This window comes from Leptidea sinapis, chromosome 12 (assembly GCF_905404315.1).
Source record: "Leptidea sinapis chromosome 12, ilLepSina1.1, whole genome shotgun sequence".
NCBI classification, from domain to species: Eukaryota; Metazoa; Arthropoda; class Insecta; order Lepidoptera; family Pieridae; genus Leptidea; species Leptidea sinapis.
In genome coordinates this window covers 10,399,521-10,423,336 of record NC_066276.1, presented here as the reverse complement: position 1 = coordinate 10,423,336, position 23,816 = coordinate 10,399,521, and the positions used below count along the sequence as shown (strand labels likewise).

The 23,816-nt window shown below is 34.8% G+C and overlaps 1 protein-coding gene across 2 annotated transcripts; it reads left to right on the top strand.

Annotated features, from left to right (window-relative positions):
* The first annotated feature begins 391 nt into the window (after nucleotides 1-391).
* LOC126967168 (membrane alanyl aminopeptidase-like) lies at nucleotides 392-22,613 on the top strand. 2 transcript variants are annotated; one of them, XR_007729938.1, is made up of 11 exons: nucleotides 392-438; nucleotides 516-754; nucleotides 1,450-1,733; nucleotides 3,486-3,641; nucleotides 5,447-5,764; nucleotides 8,684-8,867; nucleotides 9,359-9,597; nucleotides 10,359-10,542; nucleotides 10,926-11,107; nucleotides 11,887-11,984; nucleotides 14,058-14,108. XR_007729938.1 is itself a non-coding variant. In XM_050811632.1 (9 exons), the coding sequence occupies exons 2-9, from the start codon at nucleotides 11,035-11,037 to the stop codon at nucleotides 21,834-21,836; spliced, it is 1,128 nt and encodes a 375-aa protein (XP_050667589.1). In that variant the 5' UTR covers nucleotides 10,394-10,542; nucleotides 10,926-11,034; the 3' UTR covers nucleotides 21,837-22,613. The 2 variants fall into 2 exon arrangements, 1 of the variants encoding a protein (XP_050667589.1); XM_050811632.1 differs by lacking the exons at nucleotides 392-438; nucleotides 516-754; nucleotides 1,450-1,733; ... (2 more) ...; nucleotides 8,684-8,867; nucleotides 9,359-9,597 and adding exons at nucleotides 15,149-15,339; nucleotides 17,300-17,467; nucleotides 19,306-19,446; nucleotides 19,908-19,983; nucleotides 21,636-22,613 and having other exon boundaries at nucleotides 10,394-10,542; nucleotides 14,058-14,237.
* Nucleotides 22,614-23,816: the final 1,203 nt, after the last annotated feature.

Sequence of the window (23,816 nt, the reverse complement as noted above, 5' to 3'; positions counted from 1 at the left end):
ATGTCTTCAACAAAAACCTATTTACCACAAGTGTGCCAGTATCGCTGCCTACAGCAGTTTGAAAAGGCTGCAAAATTTCTGAAATGGCCTGGGCTGTTTGGAGTAATGAAGAAAATTTTACTACTCACAATGTCCCGAACTGAACAGGAATAAATAGCCTAGCAAAACTAACCCAAGTCATATAATGAAATGCGTGGAAAAAACAATGCTGGGACATACCGCATTGATTGATTATAATGTACGTACAAAAGTAAAAGCCGCTCGTTCATTTATAATATTTAATATCAATAATATCGAGCCTCGATTAATTTATATAACACTTATCTAATCTATTTAATGTTCGATAAAGTAGAACATTTACAATTATAATGAAAATTTGTCTATTATCGCACTTTATGGTGAAGGTATAACACTACCGCCAAAGATCTAGAACACCAGGTACCGTATGTGAATTTAAATTATCTTATCATTTAATAACGATATTTGCTACATGAGAATATTTTTATATTTTTTAGGTATAATGTCAATATTTTTAAGACTGGCTATTCTGCTAGCAATCCTAGTGGTTGTAAGATCAGAATTGCCATTTGAAATAAATGATCCTGTTTTTTATAACACGATAAATGATGAATCCTATAGATTACCAGAAGACTTAGACCCTCTTGAGTTTGATGTCGAAATCACACCCTATTTGAATGCAACTACTGACAAAGAAGCACTTACTTTTGATGGGTTCGTGTCTATGAGGTTACAGGTAAGAGATGAGAGTTAGAATAGATGTATTGATCTATAAAAGTTGCATTTGGTAATGTTTTTAGAAAAAGTATATTTAAATGTAATCTCTAAACGCATAATAAACTGTTTTTCCTCACGGACTAATAAAAAAAGAAGGACTCCGCGCCGTGACATAAGCAAGTGAAGCACCTTTATGCTAGTGTGTGTGCGGTTACCGGGTATAGCAGTTATACAATTTTTTCTCCCTTAAATAATCATATATCCACAAATACTTTTATATTATTGTTTTTACACTTTTTCACAACGCACGACGGCATTTTTAAAACATTTTATTGTTACGCAAACTGATCTGTCACAGACGATGGCAAATCTTATAATGGCGGCCGATCGGCTTGTATTAGTGTAAGTGTATGCGTGGGGCTATGAATTTACGGTTATCGGCTTGTTTTGGTGCCTCACCGTTATGTAAGGTGACACGGAGTCCTTATTATTTTTCTCGTCCGTGTTTTTCCTTGGTAATTCTACTTGGTAATACCCTAACTGTAAAGAATGGCTGATTGTTGACACGTTGAGATCTTATTGAGCAGCAATTTTTAACCGTAAATTTTTCCCTAATATATAATTTTTGTTTATTTTGTAGAATTTGATGTTTGATTGATTTTTTTTTGGAATTTAATAATATGCATATATTGTTGAATTTATCTGTTACTTTAGGCACTAAGAAGCATATCTACGCTTGTGTTACATGAAAATGTGAGAGAAATTCTTAATGTGACTCTTTTTAATGAAAGTGGATCCGAAGTAGAGTTAAGTCCTGGAAATGAATTCGAGCGAGATCGTGTTCATCACTTTTTGAAAATAAATTTAAGGGATGGATTGTCATTAACTGTCAATGCTATTTACCGACTTGTCATTAATTTTATCGGTAATATAAATGAAACTCCACTTTCACGAGGAGTTTTTAGAGGAATTTATAGAGGCAGCGATGGAAGAGAACAGTAAGTAGTTAGAATTATCTATTTTTTATACGAATAAATGATGAAACGGATGAATGGACTACCTGATGAGACTGAAGATGGAAATACAAGAAATAAACATTGTCAAATGGGTGGTTAATTTTTATGGTCACTATTATAAGCGGCATTATACATATTTTGATTAAATATAAAAATTATAACTTTAGAAATAACTTTTTTACGACAATAAGGGATGAGACGAGCAGGACGTTCAGCTGATGGTAATTAATACGCCCTGCCCTTTATATTGCAGTGCCACTCAGGATTCTTGATAAACCCAATAACTCTGAGCGGCAGTACAATAATTGCGCTTGTCACCCGGAGACAAAAGATGTTAAGTCACATTTGCCCAGTAATTTCATTATCTATGGCGCCATTCAGATCGAAACAATAATGCTCACACATTACTGCTTCGCGGCAGAAATAGGCATCGTTGTGGTAACCATAATCTAGTCGGCATCCTTCCACTTCTTTTCAATATGGCATGATCCTTAAAAAAACGAATTAACCAAAAAGTGCAAAAGCAAAGCTTTAAGTATGTTAATCAACAATAATTCAGAAATAGTATTTGATTGGATTTGACTTCACTTAGCATACAATAAAAAGCCTTCCGTAAGTAATCTCATACTAAATGCATGGGATGATGTTCTTAAAATCAAAATTTTGAATACTTCTCGTTTCATTTTTAAAAAATATTGATGTAGTTTTACTAATTAGTTAACGTTCTTTCAAGATCAGTTAAAAGTTTTTTTTTTATATCTGTAATAGTTACGTTATGATCGCCTGGTTACGCTTAACGATTACACCCTGTATATAAAACTATTTGCACGTTGCGTGTATGTGCAATAACAGTAGATGTAGATTTATTTGTAATTAATCAGTTTTGTTTTCAAATTTAATTTCTGTAATTAATGCTAAAAGTAAGGGTTATAACTTAAAAAAAAAATAACAAATTGCGTAGATTTGAAACAGCGACATCTCAAGTCAAATTTCTAATTGGGGTTGAGCAGGTTATCAACTGTAAAGTATATTCTATAGATAAATGATATCACTCGAACGGTTGGCTCAGTGCAATAGCGCTCGCACTGAATGCGAGAGGTCGCTGGTTTGAGTCCCGAATCGTTCATAAATATTGTTTTCAAATTTTAGTTTTGTATTAATCCTAGAAGTAGGGGTTATCACTTTTAAAACATAACAAATTGTTTAAAACATTTCAAGATTTATTAACGTGACATCACTCGAACGATTGGCTCAGTGACGCAGTGTGCTCGCACGGAATGCAAAGGTCGCGGGTTCGATTGTTTTCAAATTTAATTCATGTATTAATTCTGTAGTGATTATTTGGTTGTTTGATGCTTATAAATAAACTAGCTGACCCAGCAAACGTTGTATTGCCGATATTAAAATCGCGATACAAAAGTAACTGTTGATCGTAGATGGGTGAAAATTTGAGGTTGTATATATTTTTTAATGCTGACTCATATTCAGATAAATAAAAAAAAAATGTCAATAAAATAAAATAAAAAAATTTGGCGTGGACCACCCTTAACATTTAGGGGGATGAAAAATAGATGTTGTCTGATTCTCGTACCTACCCAATATGCACTCAAAATTTCATGAGAATCGGTCAAGCCCTTTCGAAGGAGTTTAACTACAAACACTGCGACATGAGAATTTTATATATCAGATAATTCCAGTGTTAATTAAAACTTATGTAAAATTTTATAATTCCAGTTGGTACATTGCAACACATTTACAACCAACAAACTCAAGACAGGTGTTCCCATGTTTCGATGAACCTGGCTTCAAATCTGTTTTCAATATGGTCATCAATAGACCAGCTCATTTCACCGAAACATATGCAAATATGTATTTAAAACAACAGGAAACGTAAGTAATACTTATTAATCTCATATCTTTAAACGAAATCTCATATCGGAAACGGCTCCAACGATTTTCCTAAGTAGGTATACAGAGGACTTCGGGGGCGATAAATCGATTTAGCTAGGTTTCAATTAAAAAAAAACGTAGTTTTATCCATGTTTTAACGAGAAACAACTGCAATAACATTAGAATACAAAGGTCGCCACTATATACAAGACTGTAATAGCTCAAATGGTAAATTGGGTGATCCGGAAAGCAGAAGACCCCGGTTCGAATTCAGATGTCCTATTAGTTTTTTGTTAATTTATAAACAGTTTCGAATAACTTAATCTGACAATTTTAAACGGTTTTCGTACCTCGTAAAGAGAATGGAACCCTGATCTGTTATTTTTCTCTGTAATGCTTGAAATACTTGAAAATATTTGAAATAATTGAAATAGGTTAGGTTAGGTTAGGTTAGGTTCCTCCTACCAAGGCGTAAAACCACAGGATGTACCATAGTACACCGTGTGGTTTTAGTCGGTTCGATTCCGACACACCACCCTACCGCAAACCTCGGTGGGGTGACGGCCCGTGGGGGTTTCCACACGTATTAAAAAAAAAAGGTTAGGTTAGGTTAGGTTAGTTACATCCTCTTAAAGCTGTTGAAAATGAAGCTTCTAAACAAGTCCAATCAAAAGATATGGTCATGAAAAATACAGGAAATAGAACCTATAGGCTTTAATGAAATTAATTAAGTAATTTAATTGCCTGACAATCATGAGATTTTGTAAATAACTAGGTATCCCATATCACACCACATAACTAGGCATATACAATAAGGCAAGAATATTTTTTTGCAAAGTGATGACTATTTTTACTATCTCAGATTTGCTGATGCAATTAAATAAAAAAAATTAATTCAATCCTAATTAGACGGCGTGGGTGTGGGCCTAATTACTAAGTAATTCCATCCACTTCTTTTTCAATTTGAGGCTTTAATTAATTTAAACAAGTTTACAAAACTTAATTTCAAAATTTGTTATAATCGTATTTATGCTATTGTAATATTTTATATAGTATAGTCAATAATTATATAAGTATATCAACTAGACCATAACGAAAATCAGAAAAAAAAACCGAAGGCGGTCTTAATGTAAGGAATTTGTTGTTGTCATTTTATCCATATGGAAGCTTCGGTACGCGAGTCAAAATTTATTTTGCGCCCAGACAAAGGGAAAGGGCTACCCTCCGAGATAACGACGGGAGGGAAGTGGTGAATGATCACGCATTGCAACGCAGCCTAATTCTACGTTGGTTATGTGGGACTCACGTAAAGACTAAGCGCCTACCCACTAAACACCATGTGAGGTTGGTTTTGGGCAAGTACTCTCTATGCCTTCATCGAAGGCGACCTTCTCTTGGGGAGAGAGAGGCGCAAGCGTCACTCCCAATGAAGTATCCGCTGGGATATAATAAGAAATCAGACGATTCTAAACGTGAGTGTTCACATAGCATCTAATACCACGTGATAGTAATATTAATATTAATTGAAGAATTGGCTTAATGGGGAATATAACTGAGTCCGTCATACATGTCATTACGTCACTGCCGCTCAGAGAACCGTTCTTAACATAAAGACTGAGTGTAGTGTAATGACCTCACAGCGTTTAGCGATGCAGGGCACCTAGCTAAACAACTTAGAAAATATACGTCATATCTAAAACAATACTAATAGAACATACTGCAAGGTATTAAAAGGAGGTCGAAAATACAAAAAAAATATTGACGTCATTATGTTTTTGAGGTATTTATTAAAACTTCGTTTCTAGTATCGGTGATCGCGTTAGAGAAGTATTCAACCCAACGCCCAGGATGTCCGCGTATTTGATAACATTCCATATCAGTGAAGAATTCACAGTTATCGCTTCTAATAACAATAATACGCACCCATATCAAATCCTGGCAAGACCTAACGCACAAGGTCAGGGTGCGTATGCCTTGGAAATTGGACCTCCGCTGACAACATGGTTTGATCAATATCTTGGTATTGAGTATTACAAAATGGAGGAAAACATGAAAAATGATCAAATAGCGTCTCCAGACTGGGCATCTGGTGCAACGGAGAATTGGGGACTTGTATCGTATAGGTAAAATTACATTTAACATCTATTAAAAAAATTTCAGCTTAATATACTTAGTTTGTTATTTTGACCAATAATAATAGTTTCAAAATAAATCAAGAATGGACATCATTTTAAAAATTTCTCATCTCATCGTAAGTACTATTATACCGGTAACTAGTAACTTTTTTTTTTTTTTATGGGATAGGAGGACAAACGAGCGTACGGGTCACCTGTTGTTAAGTGATCACCGCCGCCCACAATCTCTTGCAACACCGGGGGAATCACAGGATCGTTGCCGGCCTTTAAGGAAGTTGTACGCGCTTTTTTTGAAGGTACCCATGTCGTATCGTCCCTGAAACACCAAAGCACAAGGAAGCTCATTCCACAGCTTTGTAGTACGTGGAAGAAAGCTCCTTGAAAACCGCACTGTGGAGGACCGCCACACATCTAGATGGTGAGGATGATATCCTAACTTGTGGCGTGTCGTGCGAAGGTGGAATTCGGCGGCAGGAATCAGGTTAAACAGCTCTTCGGAACACTCCCCGTGATAAATGCGGTAGAAGACACACAATGAAGCGACGTCTCTACGCAACGCCAAGTGATCCAGCCGTTCACAGAGCACTGGGTCCCCGACAATTCGAGCTGCTCTGCGTTGCACGCGGTCAAATGGATCGAGCTGATACTGGGGTGCGCCAGACCAGAGATGACAGCAGTACTCCATGTGTGGCCGAACCTGCGCTTTGTAGAGCGCTAGTATGTGGGCCGGCTTGAAGTATTGCCGTGCTCTATTAATGACGCCCAGTTTCTTTGAACTTACTAACAAAGTAACTTTTACATGTTCACTTTAAACGTGAAAATATGTTTTATGGTCGGCCCCAGTACCCCTTCAAGGCCTACTACGCTTTTGTAATCCTCTAGTGTTGCAGAAGAGTAGAGGCTGCGATTACCACTTCAGGGTTCTCTAAGTCCTAATAAACAGATAATTACAATAAATCATTGTTGAAGTTCAGCTAAGATGATTAATTTACTGTCTTCTACTGCGTTTATCACGGGGAGTGTTCCGAAAAACTGTTTGTTTCGACTCCTGCCGCTGAATTCCATCTTGGCACGATATATCTATACGCCACAGTGCAGTTTTCAAACAACTTACTACCTCTTTCAACCAACCAGTGGAATCAACTGTTGAGCGAGTTGCGAGGTGTTCCAAAACGATTTGACATGAGTACTATAAGAAAAGCGAGTACATCTTCGTAAAACGCCAGTAAAGCACGTGTTATTCTTCAGGTGTTACAGGAGAATGTAACATCAAATGTGTGTAACATCAGGTGATCCATGAATACTCGTGTTTCCTTCTCTTCTATAAAAAAGAAATTTATGTATTTTTCTTAAATATCAGTAGAAGTAAATCTAAATATCAGATCTGTTTCTGCTGCGAAATAGCAGTCACTTTTTAATAGATGTGTTCTGTATCGATAAGTGCCGATGTAATTAATTAATAATGTAGGTACAGGCAAAAGGGAAATCCCCTTTCAGCCTGAGAGTAACGGCCAGTCTCTCTCTTACTTGAGATAAAAATCGTAAATTTCGTTGACTTTTCTGTCCCAATAAACTTATCGACGGTAACTCACCTTATCCGTACACGCTGTCTGTCAATGGGACGACGTATAGCTTATCAGCGATAGAAGTTTGTATGGAAATTGCAATTCACGCGTCCCAATATAAGGCGATAAGAATGACTTATCGGGTATATTGGGACAGCTTCAGATTATTGACAGCTAATTACTGACAGTAGAAGGTAGTAATTTATCTGTATCTGTAGATAGTATATTGAGAACGGCCGTAAGTCTCTCTGCAATGCGATCGTATTGCATCGTTACACGTTACGCCACATGTTATTTTGTGATGTGTGTAATATCCTAGATATTGTCAAAAATAGTTCATACAAGCTATATAATTGTTTTTTTTAATGTTAGGGAACTTCGTCTACTTTATGAGGAGGGGCAAACTAACGCTTTGGATAAAATGTATATTGGAACAATAACTGCTCATGAATTGGCTCACAAATGGTTTGGAAACCTCATAACATGTAGGTGGTGGGATAACGTTTGGATTAATGAAGGGAACTCTTTCAACCAACCAGTGGAATCAACTGTTGAGCGAGTTGCGAGGTGTTCCAAAACGATTTGACATGAGTACTATAAGAAAAGCGAGTACATCTTCGTAAAACGCCAGTAAAGCACGTGTTATTCTTCAGGTGTTACAGGAGAATGTAACATCAAATGTGTGTAACATCAGGTGATCCATGAATACTCGTGTTTCCTTCTCTTCTATAAAAAAGAAATTTATGTATTTTTCTTAAATATCAGTAGAAGTAAATCTAAATATCAGATCTGTTTCTGCTGCGAAATAGCAGTCACTTTTTAATAGATGTGTTCTGTATCGATAAGTGCCGATGTAATTAATTAATAATGTAGGTACAGGCAAAAGGGAAATCCCCTTTCAGCCTGAGAGTAACGGCCAGTCTCTCTCTTACTTGAGATAAAAATCGTAAATTTCGTTGACTTTTCTGTCCCAATAAACTTATCGACGGTAACTCACCTTATCCGTACACGCTGTCTGTCAATGGGACGACGTATAGCTTATCAGCGATAGAAGTTTGTATGGAAATTGCAATTCACGCGTCCCAATATAAGGCGATAAGAATGACTTATCGGGTATATTGGGACAGCTTCAGAATATTGACAGCTAATTACTGACAGTAGAAGGTAGTAATTTATCTGTATCTGTAGATAGTATATTGAGAACGGCCGTAAGTCTCTCTGCAATGCGATCGTATTGCATCGTTACACGTTACGCCACATGTTATTTTGTGATGTGTGTAATATCCTAGATATTGTCAAAAATAGTTCATACAAGCTATATAATTGTTTTTTTTAATGTTAGGGAACTTCGTCTACTTTATGAGGAGGGGCAAACTAACGCTTTGGATAAAATGTATATTGGAACAATAACTGCTCATGAATTGGCTCACAAATGGTTTGGAAACCTCATAACATGTAGGTGGTGGGATAACGTTTGGATTAATGAAGGGTTCGCCAGCTATTTCGAATACTTTGCAATGCATGAAGTGAGTATTTACTTTTATTCTTAGTACTACTTACAGTTAATTATCACTTTTTTTACGTTATTTCTCATTGTAATGAAGTTACAAAATAACTACGATTTTTTTATCTGAGTTGTTTTTTCGTATTACTATTAAGTCAAAAGTTTGTTTACTACGTCTTTAAGTTAAACAAAACTTACCCACGAACTTTACTAAGGAACTTAGGATTATTATTGGAATCATTGTATTTTAATAAAATACTGAAATTATATGGTTTAAAGTCAAACCCATGTTCATTTATCAAATTTTTATATTTATTACGATAACATTCGTAAATATTGTTTCAGTTGAATATAATTACTAATAACATCAATTTAGCAACCATTTTTCGTTTCATATATAATTTTTGGAGTTAATACATATCTATCTATATTATTATGTGTACGTGCTCGTATTCCCCACAAATTCTTTTTTTTTTTCAAAATAAAAAGTTTTAAAATATCAATTATTTTCAGGTTGATAAGACTCTTGAGCTTGCTGATCAGTTCATAATTCTATATGTTCAAAGTGCCTTATCAGCTGACTCTGGCACAAGCACTAGAGCCTTACAACACACTGTCAATAGTCCAACACAAGTAACTGGACATTTCTCAGGGATAAGTTATTCAAAGGGTGCTTCCTTATTACTCATGTTAAAACAATTCATGGGAGAAAGCACGTTCAAGAAAGCTTTGAATTACTTTTTATTGGACAGGTAATTTTTTTTCTAATAATTTTTATACGCAAATCAAATCTGTTTTTTGGGTAAATACTTAGTCTTAGTTAGGGTAAATAGTTAGTCTAACTTAGTCTAAATATGAAACACCGCACAAGCAAGCTCATGCCATAGATGTACTCAATAGTATGTATTTTGGATATAGATTTGGGTTTGCTTATATAATTTTAACTTTATGTCTATGTTTCTCATATCTTAAGCAAAACTACTATTAAAATTCATTTTTTACTATGTATCATTTTATAACGCCACATAGTATTTTTTACGCAAATATGGCTTTTGCAAGTCAATCTCTGCTTTGTACTTTTTGTATCGAATGTCGAAGAAATTAAATTAATTAAACAATATCAAATCTAATCATGTCATGACAATCAATGCAGATAATTATCGATAAAATATTTAATGTTTTCATTGATACGAACGCTTTATAAACGCTGGTCAAAAAACCTTAAGAGAGTAGCCCAATGTTTTGAGTTTTCTTTAGTGTTAATTCCGCCAATATCTCTTGCCAAACTCTGGCACGAGACCGCATGGTCAACATGTCCTGAGAATGCCTCATGTAGAGGTGAAACAAGCCTCGAATTGTTTTAAGACAAATATTTGCGGAATTAGCACTAAAGAAAACTCAATACTTATGTTTTACGCCTACTTAAATAAATTTAATTAAGAGAGTACATTCAATATCACGTCTCCCGCTCAACACAGTATCAACTCAAACAAAATTTAATTCGTTCTTTCAGATCTTATAAATATGCTGTACCGTCTGACTTGTATAACAACTTCCAAAAAGCAGTTGACGAGGACGAAGCCATTCCTGCAAACATAAGTATTGCATCTATGATGCAGTATTGGGTGGAGGAACAGGGATATCCAGTTATCAGTGTCGATGTTAATATGGATACTGGCTTGATTAAGATCACACAGGTGTGTTTAATTGTGTCGATTCAAAATTATCATGTTTTCATGATTTTTTTAAAGAAAATAAGGGACAAGACGAGCAGGACGTTCAACTGATGGTAACTACAACTGCGCTCGTCACCTTGAGACATAAGATGTTAAGTCTCATTTGCCCAGTAATATCACTAGCTACGGCGCCCTTCAGACTGAAACACAGCAATGCCTACACATTACTGCTTCACGGCAGAAATAGCCGCCGTTGTGGTACCCATAATGTAGGTATCCTTTGCAAAGGAGCCTCCCCGTGGTGTTTTCATCTCTATTGCTATACTATAATTGTCTCACAATTAGCACTTTTGAAAATAAACGCTGCTAAAGTTAGTCTTCATGAATACAATTACTTGTTATAGGAAAGGTTCTTTATTAGCCCTTCGGCTGCAGCAACAGAACAAAATTGGCCTTTACCACTTACATTTACAACCGGCAGCAACCCTGATTGGGACAACCTTAAAGCGACTCATGCTTGGAAGAGAATACGAAATACAGAAGGAACCCGGCCACGAATGGATTATATTTAATGTACAACAACAAGGTATTTTTTATATTCTATATAATGGATTTTATACTACTTCAAGATATGAATATCATGCTAGAAAGGAAAACATATTATGATGATAAAATTCAGCCAATTTCAATTCGAATACTCACAATAATAATAAATAATAATGATGTTTAAGAATTTATCTACTCATAAAATAGTTTAACCGTCAGTATCATACAGATGATATATCTGCAGTCGAACCAGGCTGATTTTGTATCAGTGACAAAGTTAAACAGTACAAAATTAGGCGTATCGCATAAAAATAAAAAAATCATACCTGGAGATGTAAAACATTTCAATAAATATTCAAATTTTATTAAAAAATTAAAGCAATATAATAAATAAGCACCTCCATGGTAGGATTAGCTTAGATTTTCTCGTTCCCAGCCAAACCGAGATCATTGTAAATGATTTATCCATATTGTTACAGTGATAATTTGGTTGGCGGCCATCTTGGATTTCAAAAATAATCCCACACCATTTCACTGGCATCCTTTGTTTATCAAATTTTTCTGTTTTCTGTGTTGCAATATGTTATTGTTCTTCTTGTCGGCCTAACTTACTTTATTAATTTGATTTATACATTTTGAATCATTAGTATACCTAACTGTCAATAGATGTCGCTCGTTTATGGTTATGGTTTATGTATCAACATAAACCACTCCTGGGGCATGACAGCATGCGATTGCTTTGTACTTTACATGACGAGAAGGGTTCGGTCATCCAGGTTTATATAATATTATTATCGAATAATTTTTCGGTCTTTAAAGGCATTTACAGAGTCAACTACGATGTTCATACTTGGGAAATGATTGCTGATGCTCTGGGCTCTAACTACTCGAGTATACATCATCTGAATCGAGCTCAGGTAATATTATTATTAATCTTTATTAAAATAAGAAACAACCATTATACAGCTTCTTAATCTATACAATTAACTAAGCACAATAGAACTTATTATTATTCAAAGTTAACTTTCATTATTATAGGTAACTTAGTGGCTGTCATTAAACTGATTAACCCTATCGTTTCGTACTAGTAAAAACTGTATCACGAAAGGATACAGTTTTTACTAGTACGAGTATTCATCGTCCTTAGATCAGCGATGTTTTATATGATGGTTTCTTATATTATGATATACACACTTAGCTTACAAGGAAGTGACTACACTGGTGCCCTTAATCATAATTAATGCAATTTATTTATTTATTTTGTTATTTATTTAGTGTCAATTGTTGGATAATTTATAACCTTACCCCCGAACATGTACAAAACAAGTCTTGCGAAAAAAAAAAAGATTAAACATGTTTCTTGTGGTAAAGGTACTATAGCATAAATGACTTTCTAAATGATATCACACCTTGCGAACGCTGTGGCGATCCGAGCGCTATTTTATGTATATTTTAATAAAAAAAAAGGTTTAGGGGTGTTTCTTCATTCTTCTCAGGTTTGAGGAATTTCTTGTTTTGGGCTGGTAGATTTAGAAGTTAAATATGCTATTTAATAGCATTGAATAGAAACATTTGATTATGAAAATTTTAATATTATAGTGAAAGACGAGGAGTCTTGACAAGCAATTTCATTAAAATGAGCGCAAAAAAAGAAATGCTGTGAGAGTTTCTTGCGCCGTTTTTTCTCTCTCAGTGCCATTTGTTTTCAAAGCGTAGTAGCAATTTTGAGAAAATAAATGACTTTCATGCCTTTTAATATCTATTTCTTTCTACTGCGTCTTCTGAAAAATTACCCCATCAGATCATTAGACCATCGGAAAAATTACTGTTTATTCAACATCCCACATGTTGGTAAACTTGTAAGCTAACTTTGACAATTTGACTAACTCAGCTTTAATGAGGTTATTATGACACGGCAGAGTGATATCAAAAGTAATCAGCTGCAGAGAACTGCCAGCACAATATCTGGCTTTTTGACAATAATGATTGTAAACAATTTGTTACATTAAAAAAAAACTGCGATTAACAAATTAAATTTGAAAACAAAATTTATGAACGAGGCGGCACTCCAACCGTCTGAGTGACGTATCGTTGATAAATCTTGTATGTCTGTATATCCGAGTGGTTAGCGATCCTACCTACTAAGCTAGAGGTCCCGGGTTCGAATCCCGGTAGGTGCAAGCATTTATATGATGAATATGGATGTTTGTTTCCGAGTCATGGATGTTTAAATGTATTTATGTATGTTTATATGAATTTATGTATGTTTAAGTAAGTATATTGTATTCAATATATCATTGTCTTGTAACCCATAACACAGGCTATATATGCTTAACTTGGGGCAAGATAATTTGTGTAAAAAGTGTGTCAATATTATTATGTCTTGTTCAACTCTCAGGTTGTGGCTTCATTTACAGGGTCTACTTTATAGTTCATAACCTGCTGTTCAACCCCAATATTAATTAATTTTTTGTTTTCAAATTTAATTTGTCTATTTCATTTATGTAATAATAATTGTCACGGGTTTTTATATTTTTACTAGCTGACCCGGCAAACGTTGTTGTGCCATATATAGTATAATTCACGCGATAGTTTTATAAGTAATAAAATATTGCCTATATTATAGCCTGTACATCATTTTGTTCTATTGTCAATAGTTTTTGCAGCGCACGCAAAAATAGGTTTTCGATTTTACACCTTGTGTTACAAAATAGCAATTTTATTACGGATCCCTAATTTTGAAAAAAAAACATAGCCTATAGCCTTCCTCGATAAATGGACTACCCAACACTGAAAGAATTATTCAAATCGGACCAGTAGTACCAGAGATTAGCGCGTTCAAACAAACAAACAAACAAACAGACAAACTGCAGCTTTATAATATTAGTATAGATTTCATATAATGTATTTACTATAAGTCTATACTTATCTAGTTCTTTGAATAAAAGAGGTATTTATGAGTATTGTATGCAATTAAAATATGTTTTTAGATTGTTGACGATGCGTTTGCTTTGATGCGCTCGGGAAGGATGACTTATGACCTTGGTTTCCAAGTGCTTGATTTCCTCAAGAAAGACACAAGCTATTACTCCTGGTATCCAGCCATCACAGGATTCTCTTGGTTAAGGAATCGCTTCAGGCACATGCCTGACACTTTTAGAGAGTTCAACGTGAGTATAATAAAATGTTTTTTATTTATTCATAGAAGTCCGTCTCGGTTACACTCAGTTAGAATTCGGTGAACAAACTTTACTTCACTGTAATAGTTTCACTATACAGTAAATAATAGGCCCGTTGGTATAGGGATACAACCGTATCATATTAACATCTGCATGATCTCAGCAGTTATTGATTGGTAATTTTTTATGTGTAAGCCTGGATCTGACGTCATTATAGCGTCATTAAGATGACGGTCTGCCTTCACTTCAATGCTCGGGGATTATACTTCAATGAAGCCATTCATTCATTTCTTCTTTATATCTCATTATATGTAATATGGTCTGTCAATCAGTATTATTGATAGTACGTAATTTTAACTAATATTAAAAATATTCTTGAGCAGTTCCTAAAAACCTCGGAAGTGAAGTGAAGTAAACTATAATTATTGATTGTGATTGAGTATCAAAGAATTGTTTTAATTTTAGATACTTCTAGATAGACTTCGACAGCTGTGAAAACTTAAAAAAAAATGAGAATGACAGTTAAACTTTATTTTATGCAGTGCACGCACACTAAAGTAATAAGCCTAGAGTTTTCATCAGTTGTCTAGTAGCAAGAGTGTCTATCTAGACGTATACATTATCTAAGGTTATAATATAATAAACACAATACATACATAAATGCATTCTTATGTTTCTGTATCTTATCGGGCTTGGTTTCCAATGGCTTTCCATTCATAAGGGGATTTAGGGTTTTCAGTATTGGGTTGCGTAGTAATATGGTTTTTTATTAGTTGATAGACTGTGACTTCATTGCAGCATTTCAAAAGAAGGTTTAAGGTTAATTAGTATGCCCTGACAAAACCCTAACGCTTATCAAATAATTACCGCATCTAACATGTTTATTAAATGCCGTATTTTAGGCAATCCTGTTGGACTTCGTGAATGCTGTGGTATCAGAACTTGGTTATGACGTTCAAGATGGTGAACCACTTACAAGAACATTGAACAGATTTTATGTGCTACAATTTGCTTGTGAAATCGGGCACGAAGGTTGTGTTTCTGATGCAATCGCGAAATTCAATGCTTACAAGGAAAATGGAGAACGATTGAGGTAGGCTGACGATTTATTTATATATACTGTTAGGAAGACACTGACACCGAAGTACTAGGTCGTATGGTATAGGGCACTAATACCATACGACCTAGTACTATCTAGTTATACGATCTAGTTTACAAATTCAAATTTAAATATTTTTATTCGAAATAGGATATGATATCATTTATCGAAAGACAAAAATTACCACCCATTCGAAAAAGTATGGCTCAGAGCTGAAAAAACCCGCAAGAAATTCAGCGGGCTTCTTTTTTTTTCATAAAAATGTAATAACGTACAATTAAACTTTTTATTTAATAGCCTGAGGGCGGTCGCTCCATTCCCAACCTGTGGTATCGTAAAAAAAGTGTACGTTTCGAAAGTAACTTTAAGTAAAGTAAAAATAAATATTCAAAAATACTAACTGCCTTATTCATAATAAAACGCTTTTCGAGGGTATAAAGCTATATTAGCTAAAACGTGTTTTAAGCCTATGGAACGTTCGATAAAATTCCTTATTCATATTCGTTAGATAAATCTCCCCTAACTAATTCGTCTGTATAGTACGCAATGTTGACATTTCGTACAAAAAAATATGAATACCATTTTTTAACAAGCGTATATTACCGATGTTTTAAATCTCCGCTGTCATTATGAATAAGACAGTTATTCATTACCCATTTGTTATCATAATAGGTATATACTCTCAGTAATACAAGTTATTTACGTTAATGTACGCAAGCCCAATTTCCTTAACAGTCGATAGTTCGATACTTAATCCAGATTACTTTATCTTTTACAAATAGCCTTCAATCACGCAATAATAAATTATGATAATCGTAGGGGAATAACCGCTTTGTGTATAAAATTTACTCTTCATTGTGTAACTAAAGTAATTTACGATATACGTACATATTTACCAATGGGAGGCTTCTTTGCACAGGATACCGGCTAGATTATGGGAACCACAACGGCGCCTATTTCTGCCGTGAAGCAGTAATGTAATGTAATGTAATGTACATTACTGTGTTTCGGTCAAAAGGGCGCCGTAGCTAGTGAAATGACTGGGCAAATGACACTTAACATATTATTATGTCTCAAGGTGATGAGCGCAATTTTAGTGCCGTTCAGAATTTTTGGGTTTTTCAAGAATACTGAACGTGTAATGGGCAGTGCGTATCAATTACCATCAGCTGAACGTCCTGCTTGTCTCGTCCCTTATTTTCCTAAAAAAAATAAAAAATGTAGAGTCACCGATGCTAGCAAACTTACCACTAAGTCTGTAGTGGTAAAAAACCGGTCTACATGCAGCAATCTGAGAATTAAGAACCACAAAAATAATAATTGTATAAAATAAAAGGTCACTCACCTATTCACTTACAAACCACAGAGTATATATTTCACACAGACTAAATACACAATTTCAAAAACTACTTGATCACAGATTATGTTTTTGCTTTAGACAAAGATGAGTTGATTTTAATTGGCCAAAATAAAGTGGGTCTGAAGTCCAATAGAAATTCATACATATTTGCTACTGTATGACAGATGATGACCTATTTTTGTATGTAGTAATAACTTTAAATTATTCAAAAACTACTTGATCTCAGATTGATGGCTGGAATAGAAATTTGGCTGTGCTAATATATTATGTTTGTTTTTTTAATTTATTGCCTCATCTCTGTTACATTAAATAGCTTAATTAAAGAAATTTTTACCCACCTCTATTTTCCAAAGGTTAAAATTATATTGTAAGATGTGTTGATTAGTTAGTTAAATATTATTATTAGTTAGTTAAGTAAATATTGTATAACTTTCACAGTTTTCATTTTGTAAAAAGGGTTCGCCCGTGTTTGATAAATAAATAAATAAATTTATAAGAAAATCTTTATCTCTTTAGGCGTATTTATATTTTCAATATATTTTTTTTCACACACATATACCTCAAAGGGAATGTTAATATGTATCGTTGTTCTAGTGTAAACCCCAACTTGAGACGGCATGTGTTCTGTCAGGGACTCTTGAACGGAAACTACACCGACTGGCGATTCATGTACAATAGGAGACAGGCCTCGAATAATCAGGGAGATGAAGTGGCTATGTTGAGAGCTCTGGGCTGTACTACAAATGCTGAAGCTGTGCAGGCGTACGTACAATAATATAACATTAAAAATATCCTTAGACTAAGTGTATTCGGAATTAAGTATTGTTAAGCAAATTCAATTATTTGAAACAGTTTTGCAAAAAAGTGCCTTCAGTAATTTATTCTAATACTAGCTGACCCGGCAAACGTTGTTTTGCAATATAAATTATTTTTAGCGTTAGACCCTTTCTTGGACATCGCAACATTACTTTATTTTTCTAAAACTAAAGAATTTTTCTAAAATAAACGTAGCCTTTGTTACTTCTTATTACATCAGCTACCTGCAAATAAAAGTCCCGTCAAAATCGGGCCAGCCATATCAGAGATTAGCTGGAACAAATAGACAGACAGACAGACAAAAATTATAAAAAATGTTATTTTGGTGTATGAACCGTGTATATATATTCATATGCATGTAGTAAAAAACGGTTATTTCAATATTACAAACAGACACTCCAATTTTATTTATATGTATGCATAGATTATAAATAGGTAAGGTTTGTGAGGTTTAAGAATACCCCATTCTCTGGATCTAGTGAACCATTATTGATTTTTCTGTATCTAATAGAAAGCCATTTTATTTGGAAGTGTCGATATATATATGTATACTTTGTTCAGCTCTCAGGTTGTTCATCGAGAGTTGAACAAAGCATACAGGATTTTATAACGATACGACACTCGAACGATTAGCTCAGTTGGTCAGAGCACCGGCACGGTTCGAGTCCCGCATTGTTCAAAAAATTTGTTGTTTTTCAAATTTTATTTGTGCATTATTCCTAGAATGACAGGGGTTATCACTTTAAAAACATAACAAATTGTTTAGATTTACTAGAGCGACATCTCAAGTCAATTTCCTAATGTGCAAATATTAGGGTTGAGCAGGTTATTAACTGTAAAGTAGATCCTGTAGATGAAGCCACAACCTGAGAGTTGAACAAAGCATACAGGATTTTGTAACGATACGACACTCGAACGGTTAGCTCAGTTGTTTAGAGCACCGGCACGGAACGCCGGAGGTCGTGGGTTCGAGTCCCGCATCGTTCATAAGATTTTGATGAGAGATATATTATTGTTTTGTTTACATGCAATGGCAGCATTGTAACAACTAATATGGTTACACCGGTAAATTCAGTCGAAGTCGCGGGTAACACCTATAGTTATATGTTCTTTACAAAAACTTTACTTAAAATATGATGGTTATGATCCTCATTTCAGCCGGAAGACGTCCACTACTGGACAAAGGCCTCCCCCAAAGATCACCATGATGATCGGTCTTGCGCTGCCCTCATGCAATCTATTCCGGCGATCTTGACCAGATCGGCAGTCCAACTTGTTGGGAGAGTACCAACACTATGTCTTCCGGTGCGTGGTTGCCATTCGAGGACTTAATTGCCCCAACGGCCATCTGTCCGTCGAGCTATGTGCCCTGCCCACTGCCAATTCAGTTTCGGAACCATCTGGGCTGTGTCGTTAACTTTGGTTAATAAAATAGTAAAAATAATGTTAAAGGGGTTAATAATATTGATTCCTACGAGTGCGTACACATGAGGGGAAGCAGAAGTCCTCAATACTTCCGATTAGAGAAGTCGTACTTACCCGACACGTACGAGTAAAAAAGTAAAGAATCAGTGTCACCTTATACCGCCAAATATTGGCGGAATTAACACTAAAGAAACCTCGAATCATTTGAATAATTATGGATTTCCACAAAGTACCTACTTCAATATTTTTTTTTATTATATGAGATGATATCACCTGACAGTAACATAATATTATAGTAAGTAGTATGTATGTCAAAAAACATTATGATCTTTTATAATTTATTCCCTTGTTGGTACTAGGTACCTGGATATGGTTCTAAGTAACGACGTCAGAGCTCAAGACAGCGTGAATGCATTAACATTCCTCTATATGGGTAACAGGGCTAATGCTAAAGCAGCGTTGGAATACTTGAAGCCAAGAGTCAACGAGTTCCGCAATAAGTAAGCTATATGTTATTTGACATTGTTTATTTTAGCTTCAAAGTGTCTAAGATCGCAATTATTCTGGATGTAGTGAGCACATTTGATCCAGCGTGACACGAGGCTTTTCTTAAAACCTAGTGAATCAAAAATGCATCCCTGGGAAGTCCCATGGGCTTCCCAGAAAGTGTACGCCATCTTTTGAAGAGCTTGATACCTGGCAAATAAATTTACTTGAATCAAGAGCATAATGCTTCTACAAGACCGTGAAATTGTATTTCTTATCATTATTTATTGTGTTTATATTAACACATAGAGGCAGTATTTTTATAATCTTATGCAACCCAAGGACTTTATAAATATTAACTTGATAAATTGGGTTTCTTAATTTTTTCTTAATAAGAATATAGACACCGAGGGAATAAATTAAGTCAAATTTGGTATAGAATCGTTAATAATTGTTTGTTTTTTCGTATTTACAGAGTTGTGCTACCTGCCTGGTTCGAAAATGTTCTTAGTAATTTAGCAAGCTATCTTGACGAAGATGGTCTGACAGACGTAAGTTTTTATGTGACTATATCCCTAAATGCTAATTAGCGATGTGCTATAACCAGGTCTTCGGTAGAGAACCTCAATAAGATCTGAAAGAACAGAAGTATCACCAAAACCACAAAGGTTCTACTTTTGAGGTGCCTTGTGTTTCCAATCATCCTCTACGCGTTGAAACCTGGTCCCCAAGACTGCAAGATAAAAATTGCTGCCCTAAGGCATCCTCCAATAAGACATCTCTAAAGATGTGGTATTGGAAGCGATTCTTGAAGATCCCTTAGACGGCTTTCCGAACCAAAAATTAAATCTTGAAAGAACTGAAGGTAAAAAAAAGACTATTGTTGGCTGTGCAATTACGAGTTCTGGAGTTCTTTGGCCATATCTCCAGAAATAAAGAATCGATTGAGCGGTAGAGCAGGGCCAGGTGGAGGGAAGAAGAGCGAGTGGACGCTCACCCATGCGATGAACAGATCTAATCAAAGCAGTGACTCTGACATCTGTTGGTGGAGAGTGCTTCCGCAATGCTACAAACCGACAAAAGTGGAGAAGCATCGCGCGGGTTAAAACTAAAGAGACCAACGGCGACTAATGTCGCATCATCTTAGCGGCCATGACTACTCTAAGAGTGACAAGAAAAAATTAAGTGAAAAGAGATAATACCCCTAATTAACATCATCAAAGAAAAGTGAATCTATACATACTGTAACCGATTTTGATTGACAAGTTGTAAACAGTCAGCTACGCTTGAAATTATGTCCTTAGTGTTAAATAACTAATTTACGACTATCTAACACATACATTGACAAATCAAAATTGGTCCAAAAGTCACGCTTTATCGGACTGTCAACGTCTTTAATATCATATATTTTTAGTCTATGACATATACCGTAGAGGGGAGCAAGGTTGCAGGAATGGTTTAGGCTAAGTGAGTAAGGTTTAATTTGCATTCTTTTTGTCGGTCGATATGCTCTAGGCAAAGTAGTCGTGGATGATAGCTAGTTTTCAGTTTAGTGGCAGATCTAATGCGCCTGCCAATTTATCGTCATGTCTCTCTATTAGAGGTTATTCGATTGCACAATTTGAGTGTAAGGAACCACGCGCAACGATTTGATATGGCCGGTCCTTTCTACTTTACCCTAAGTGGCAAGTATCTATGGACTAGCTGCTCCGCCTTGATATCTATTCAACAATGAAGGACTACACTAACTAACTACTAACTAACTAACACTACTACAGGACACTATAGTCGATAAACTCTGCTTGATATCTATTTCTTGGAGTTTTGAGATATTTGTGCGATATTCTGTCCACTATACTTAAAGCATCCTTCACCAGCCCCAATTTCCAGAGCCCTCTGGAATTTGCTTTACTAGATGTTAACATAGTAATTATAATTATAGCTACAAACAGTGATGGATGTTATTAATTATATATCGATGAGGATAGGGGCTCCTCTAAGATCATGAAAACTGCTTAGTTAAGGGATTATAAGGGAGCCCCTAGTGTGGCTAATATACCTTTAGGAGCTTATTGGTAAAAACGTGCATTAAAATGTAATATTATTTCCGTATTTGCTTTGATTAAAAGTTTACGACGCGTGTTAATGTAACTGTTTTTTAATATTAGGTTTCGGGCAAAGTGGTAATTGTGAAACATTACAGATGGAGCAATGGCTTCGAGCAAACCAGGAATCAGTAGCAGGAGCGGCAACTGGTTTGAATGCCATAGCGTCATCTCGATCAAACATGCAGTGGGGAACTGACAACGCATCAGCAGTTCTGAGAGCAGCAAGGGGTTCTGCAGCCATCGTCGTTCCAACAACCATGCTTATGTTGATTTCCGTTTCCCTATTGTTGAGATAGGCGAATTTGAAAAAGCTACCATCTAGCCTAGCAAGTTTATTGAACCTGTTCAAGTATTTGTAGATGACTGGAAATTTATAAGATATTTATAAGATCTATGTATTGATTTTCTGTCTGTTTCGCATCTTATTAGATTCAATAGACGTCATATAAATGTAGTAATTTTTTTTGACGATTTCTTTCAAAAATGAATCTATTATTCTTTTTTCCTCATCACCACTGAAATTTCACGTGCCAATATGCCAAAATATAATATATATATATATATAATTATAGAAACATCCGAAGCTAGCTGATAATTACTGGGTAATGATATGACAACAATAATTCATAAGGTGCTTAAAATAATACTTAGATTCATAAATAATCGAGTTGGTATGAGTAATTACTGGAAATAAAAATACAGTTTTTGTTTTACTTAAAAATTCAAATTTATATACACTTCTTAAGAATTATCATTAGATGAATTATTTCGTATTAATTATATGAAGAGAGCTTCTTAAAATAAAACAAATTTTTCTGAACTAATGTTATTGTTAATCTTATTTTACAAAAGATACTATATAAAAATCAGAGATTTTAACGTTAAATTACTATTCATTCAATAAAGTCAGAAATTATATTCATAATGAATAAGTAGTTTAATTTTTCTATGTTTATATCTCCATCAGAAAGTGATTTTGGATTATAGAAAATAAAACAGAAGATAATTAAAATGATTACGTTAATTTAAGAATGCTTAATAATACTCTAGTAAAGGTCCTCGTCTTGTATAGTTAACTAAGTACTTTAAATAAAATATTATTAATTATATTGGATATTGTTTCTGTAACTCATACTTTCATTGATACTTTACTTACACTTGATATATTTAATATGTTGAAACAGGTTGTGGATGATGTACTCGAAGAGAAGGTTCATGTTTTACGTTTACTACTAGAAATCCATTCGTCGTACCGCCGCACTAAGATTCATCTGACGTCGCGTTGCAAGAGAGTGCAACAGTCATCTTTTTACTTCTTAACAGATAACTTTATAAAATGGATTGAAACTCTCACACACTATCACTGACACGTAAATACACACACTCACACATACAGATTAGTGTTTGTGAAGAAGTTTTTATTTCGCGTAGTTTCAAATAGAAGTAACAATTTTTTTTAGTTACTATGTTTCCCGGCTTCTAAGTTAGAAGCACCTTGCTTAGTGCAGACCCACCACTCAGTACAAATAGCCGACAATGTACTCAAATATTCACAATTAGGATTCAGTGAATCCTGGTGACTTTAACTACTTTGTATGTATCTAATTTTGGTAATAAATTTATTATTATTATAGGTTAAGTCGTAAGTTAAGGTCATACACGTTATGAAGATGGGCATGTTTTATAATTTTTTTACGATATTTATGTCGTACCAAGCATTATAAGTATTATAATATGTATTATCATATTATCGTATTAACTTTTTTCAAAGTGATAACTCTCACTTCTGAGATTAATTAAACAAATTCAACTTGTAACAAAAATTTATGAACGATGGGACTTGAACCCGCGACCTCTCGGGTTCCATCCGAGCGCTCTTTTCAACTGAGCCAACCGTTCGAGTACGCAATTACCTAACATGTAATTATTTCGGTTGAGCAGGTTATCAACTGTAAAGTAGATCCTGTAGATGAAGCCACAGCCTGAGAGTTGAACAAGATACGACCCATTCATACTCGAGTGGCTCAGTTTTGCAGAGAGAATATAGCGTCATTATGTTAATAAATCGCGCTGTGGTTCAAGGTAACAATAGCCAGTTGTGCCCGAAGCGGTAGTAGTATTAGAAATAACACCAAAAAGAATTCTCAAGGAATCAAGATCATCATTGAGAAAATAAATGCCTTTTAAGACAGATGCCGGAGAGTTTAATTCTAATTAGGTAATGAAGCTCAATGTCATAGCGCTCTGTTTTCCTGGTTTAGTGAATTCAGAGACAA

What these genes read in the sequence shown, in the direction of transcription:
- LOC126967168 (XM_050811632.1), top strand. Translation starts at nt 11,035, where the DNA reads ATGCTTGGAAGAGAATACGAAATACAGAAGGAACCCGGCCACGAATGG. An exon ending in ATTTAATGTACAACAACAAG is followed by an intron (nt 11,108 to 11,886) that starts GTATTTTTTATA and finishes CGGTCTTTAAAG; the next exon opens with GCATTTACAGAGTCAACTAC. An exon ending in ACACTTTTAGAGAGTTCAAC is followed by an intron (nt 14,238 to 15,148) that starts GTGAGTATAATA and finishes GCCGTATTTTAG; the next exon opens with GCAATCCTGTTGGACTTCGT.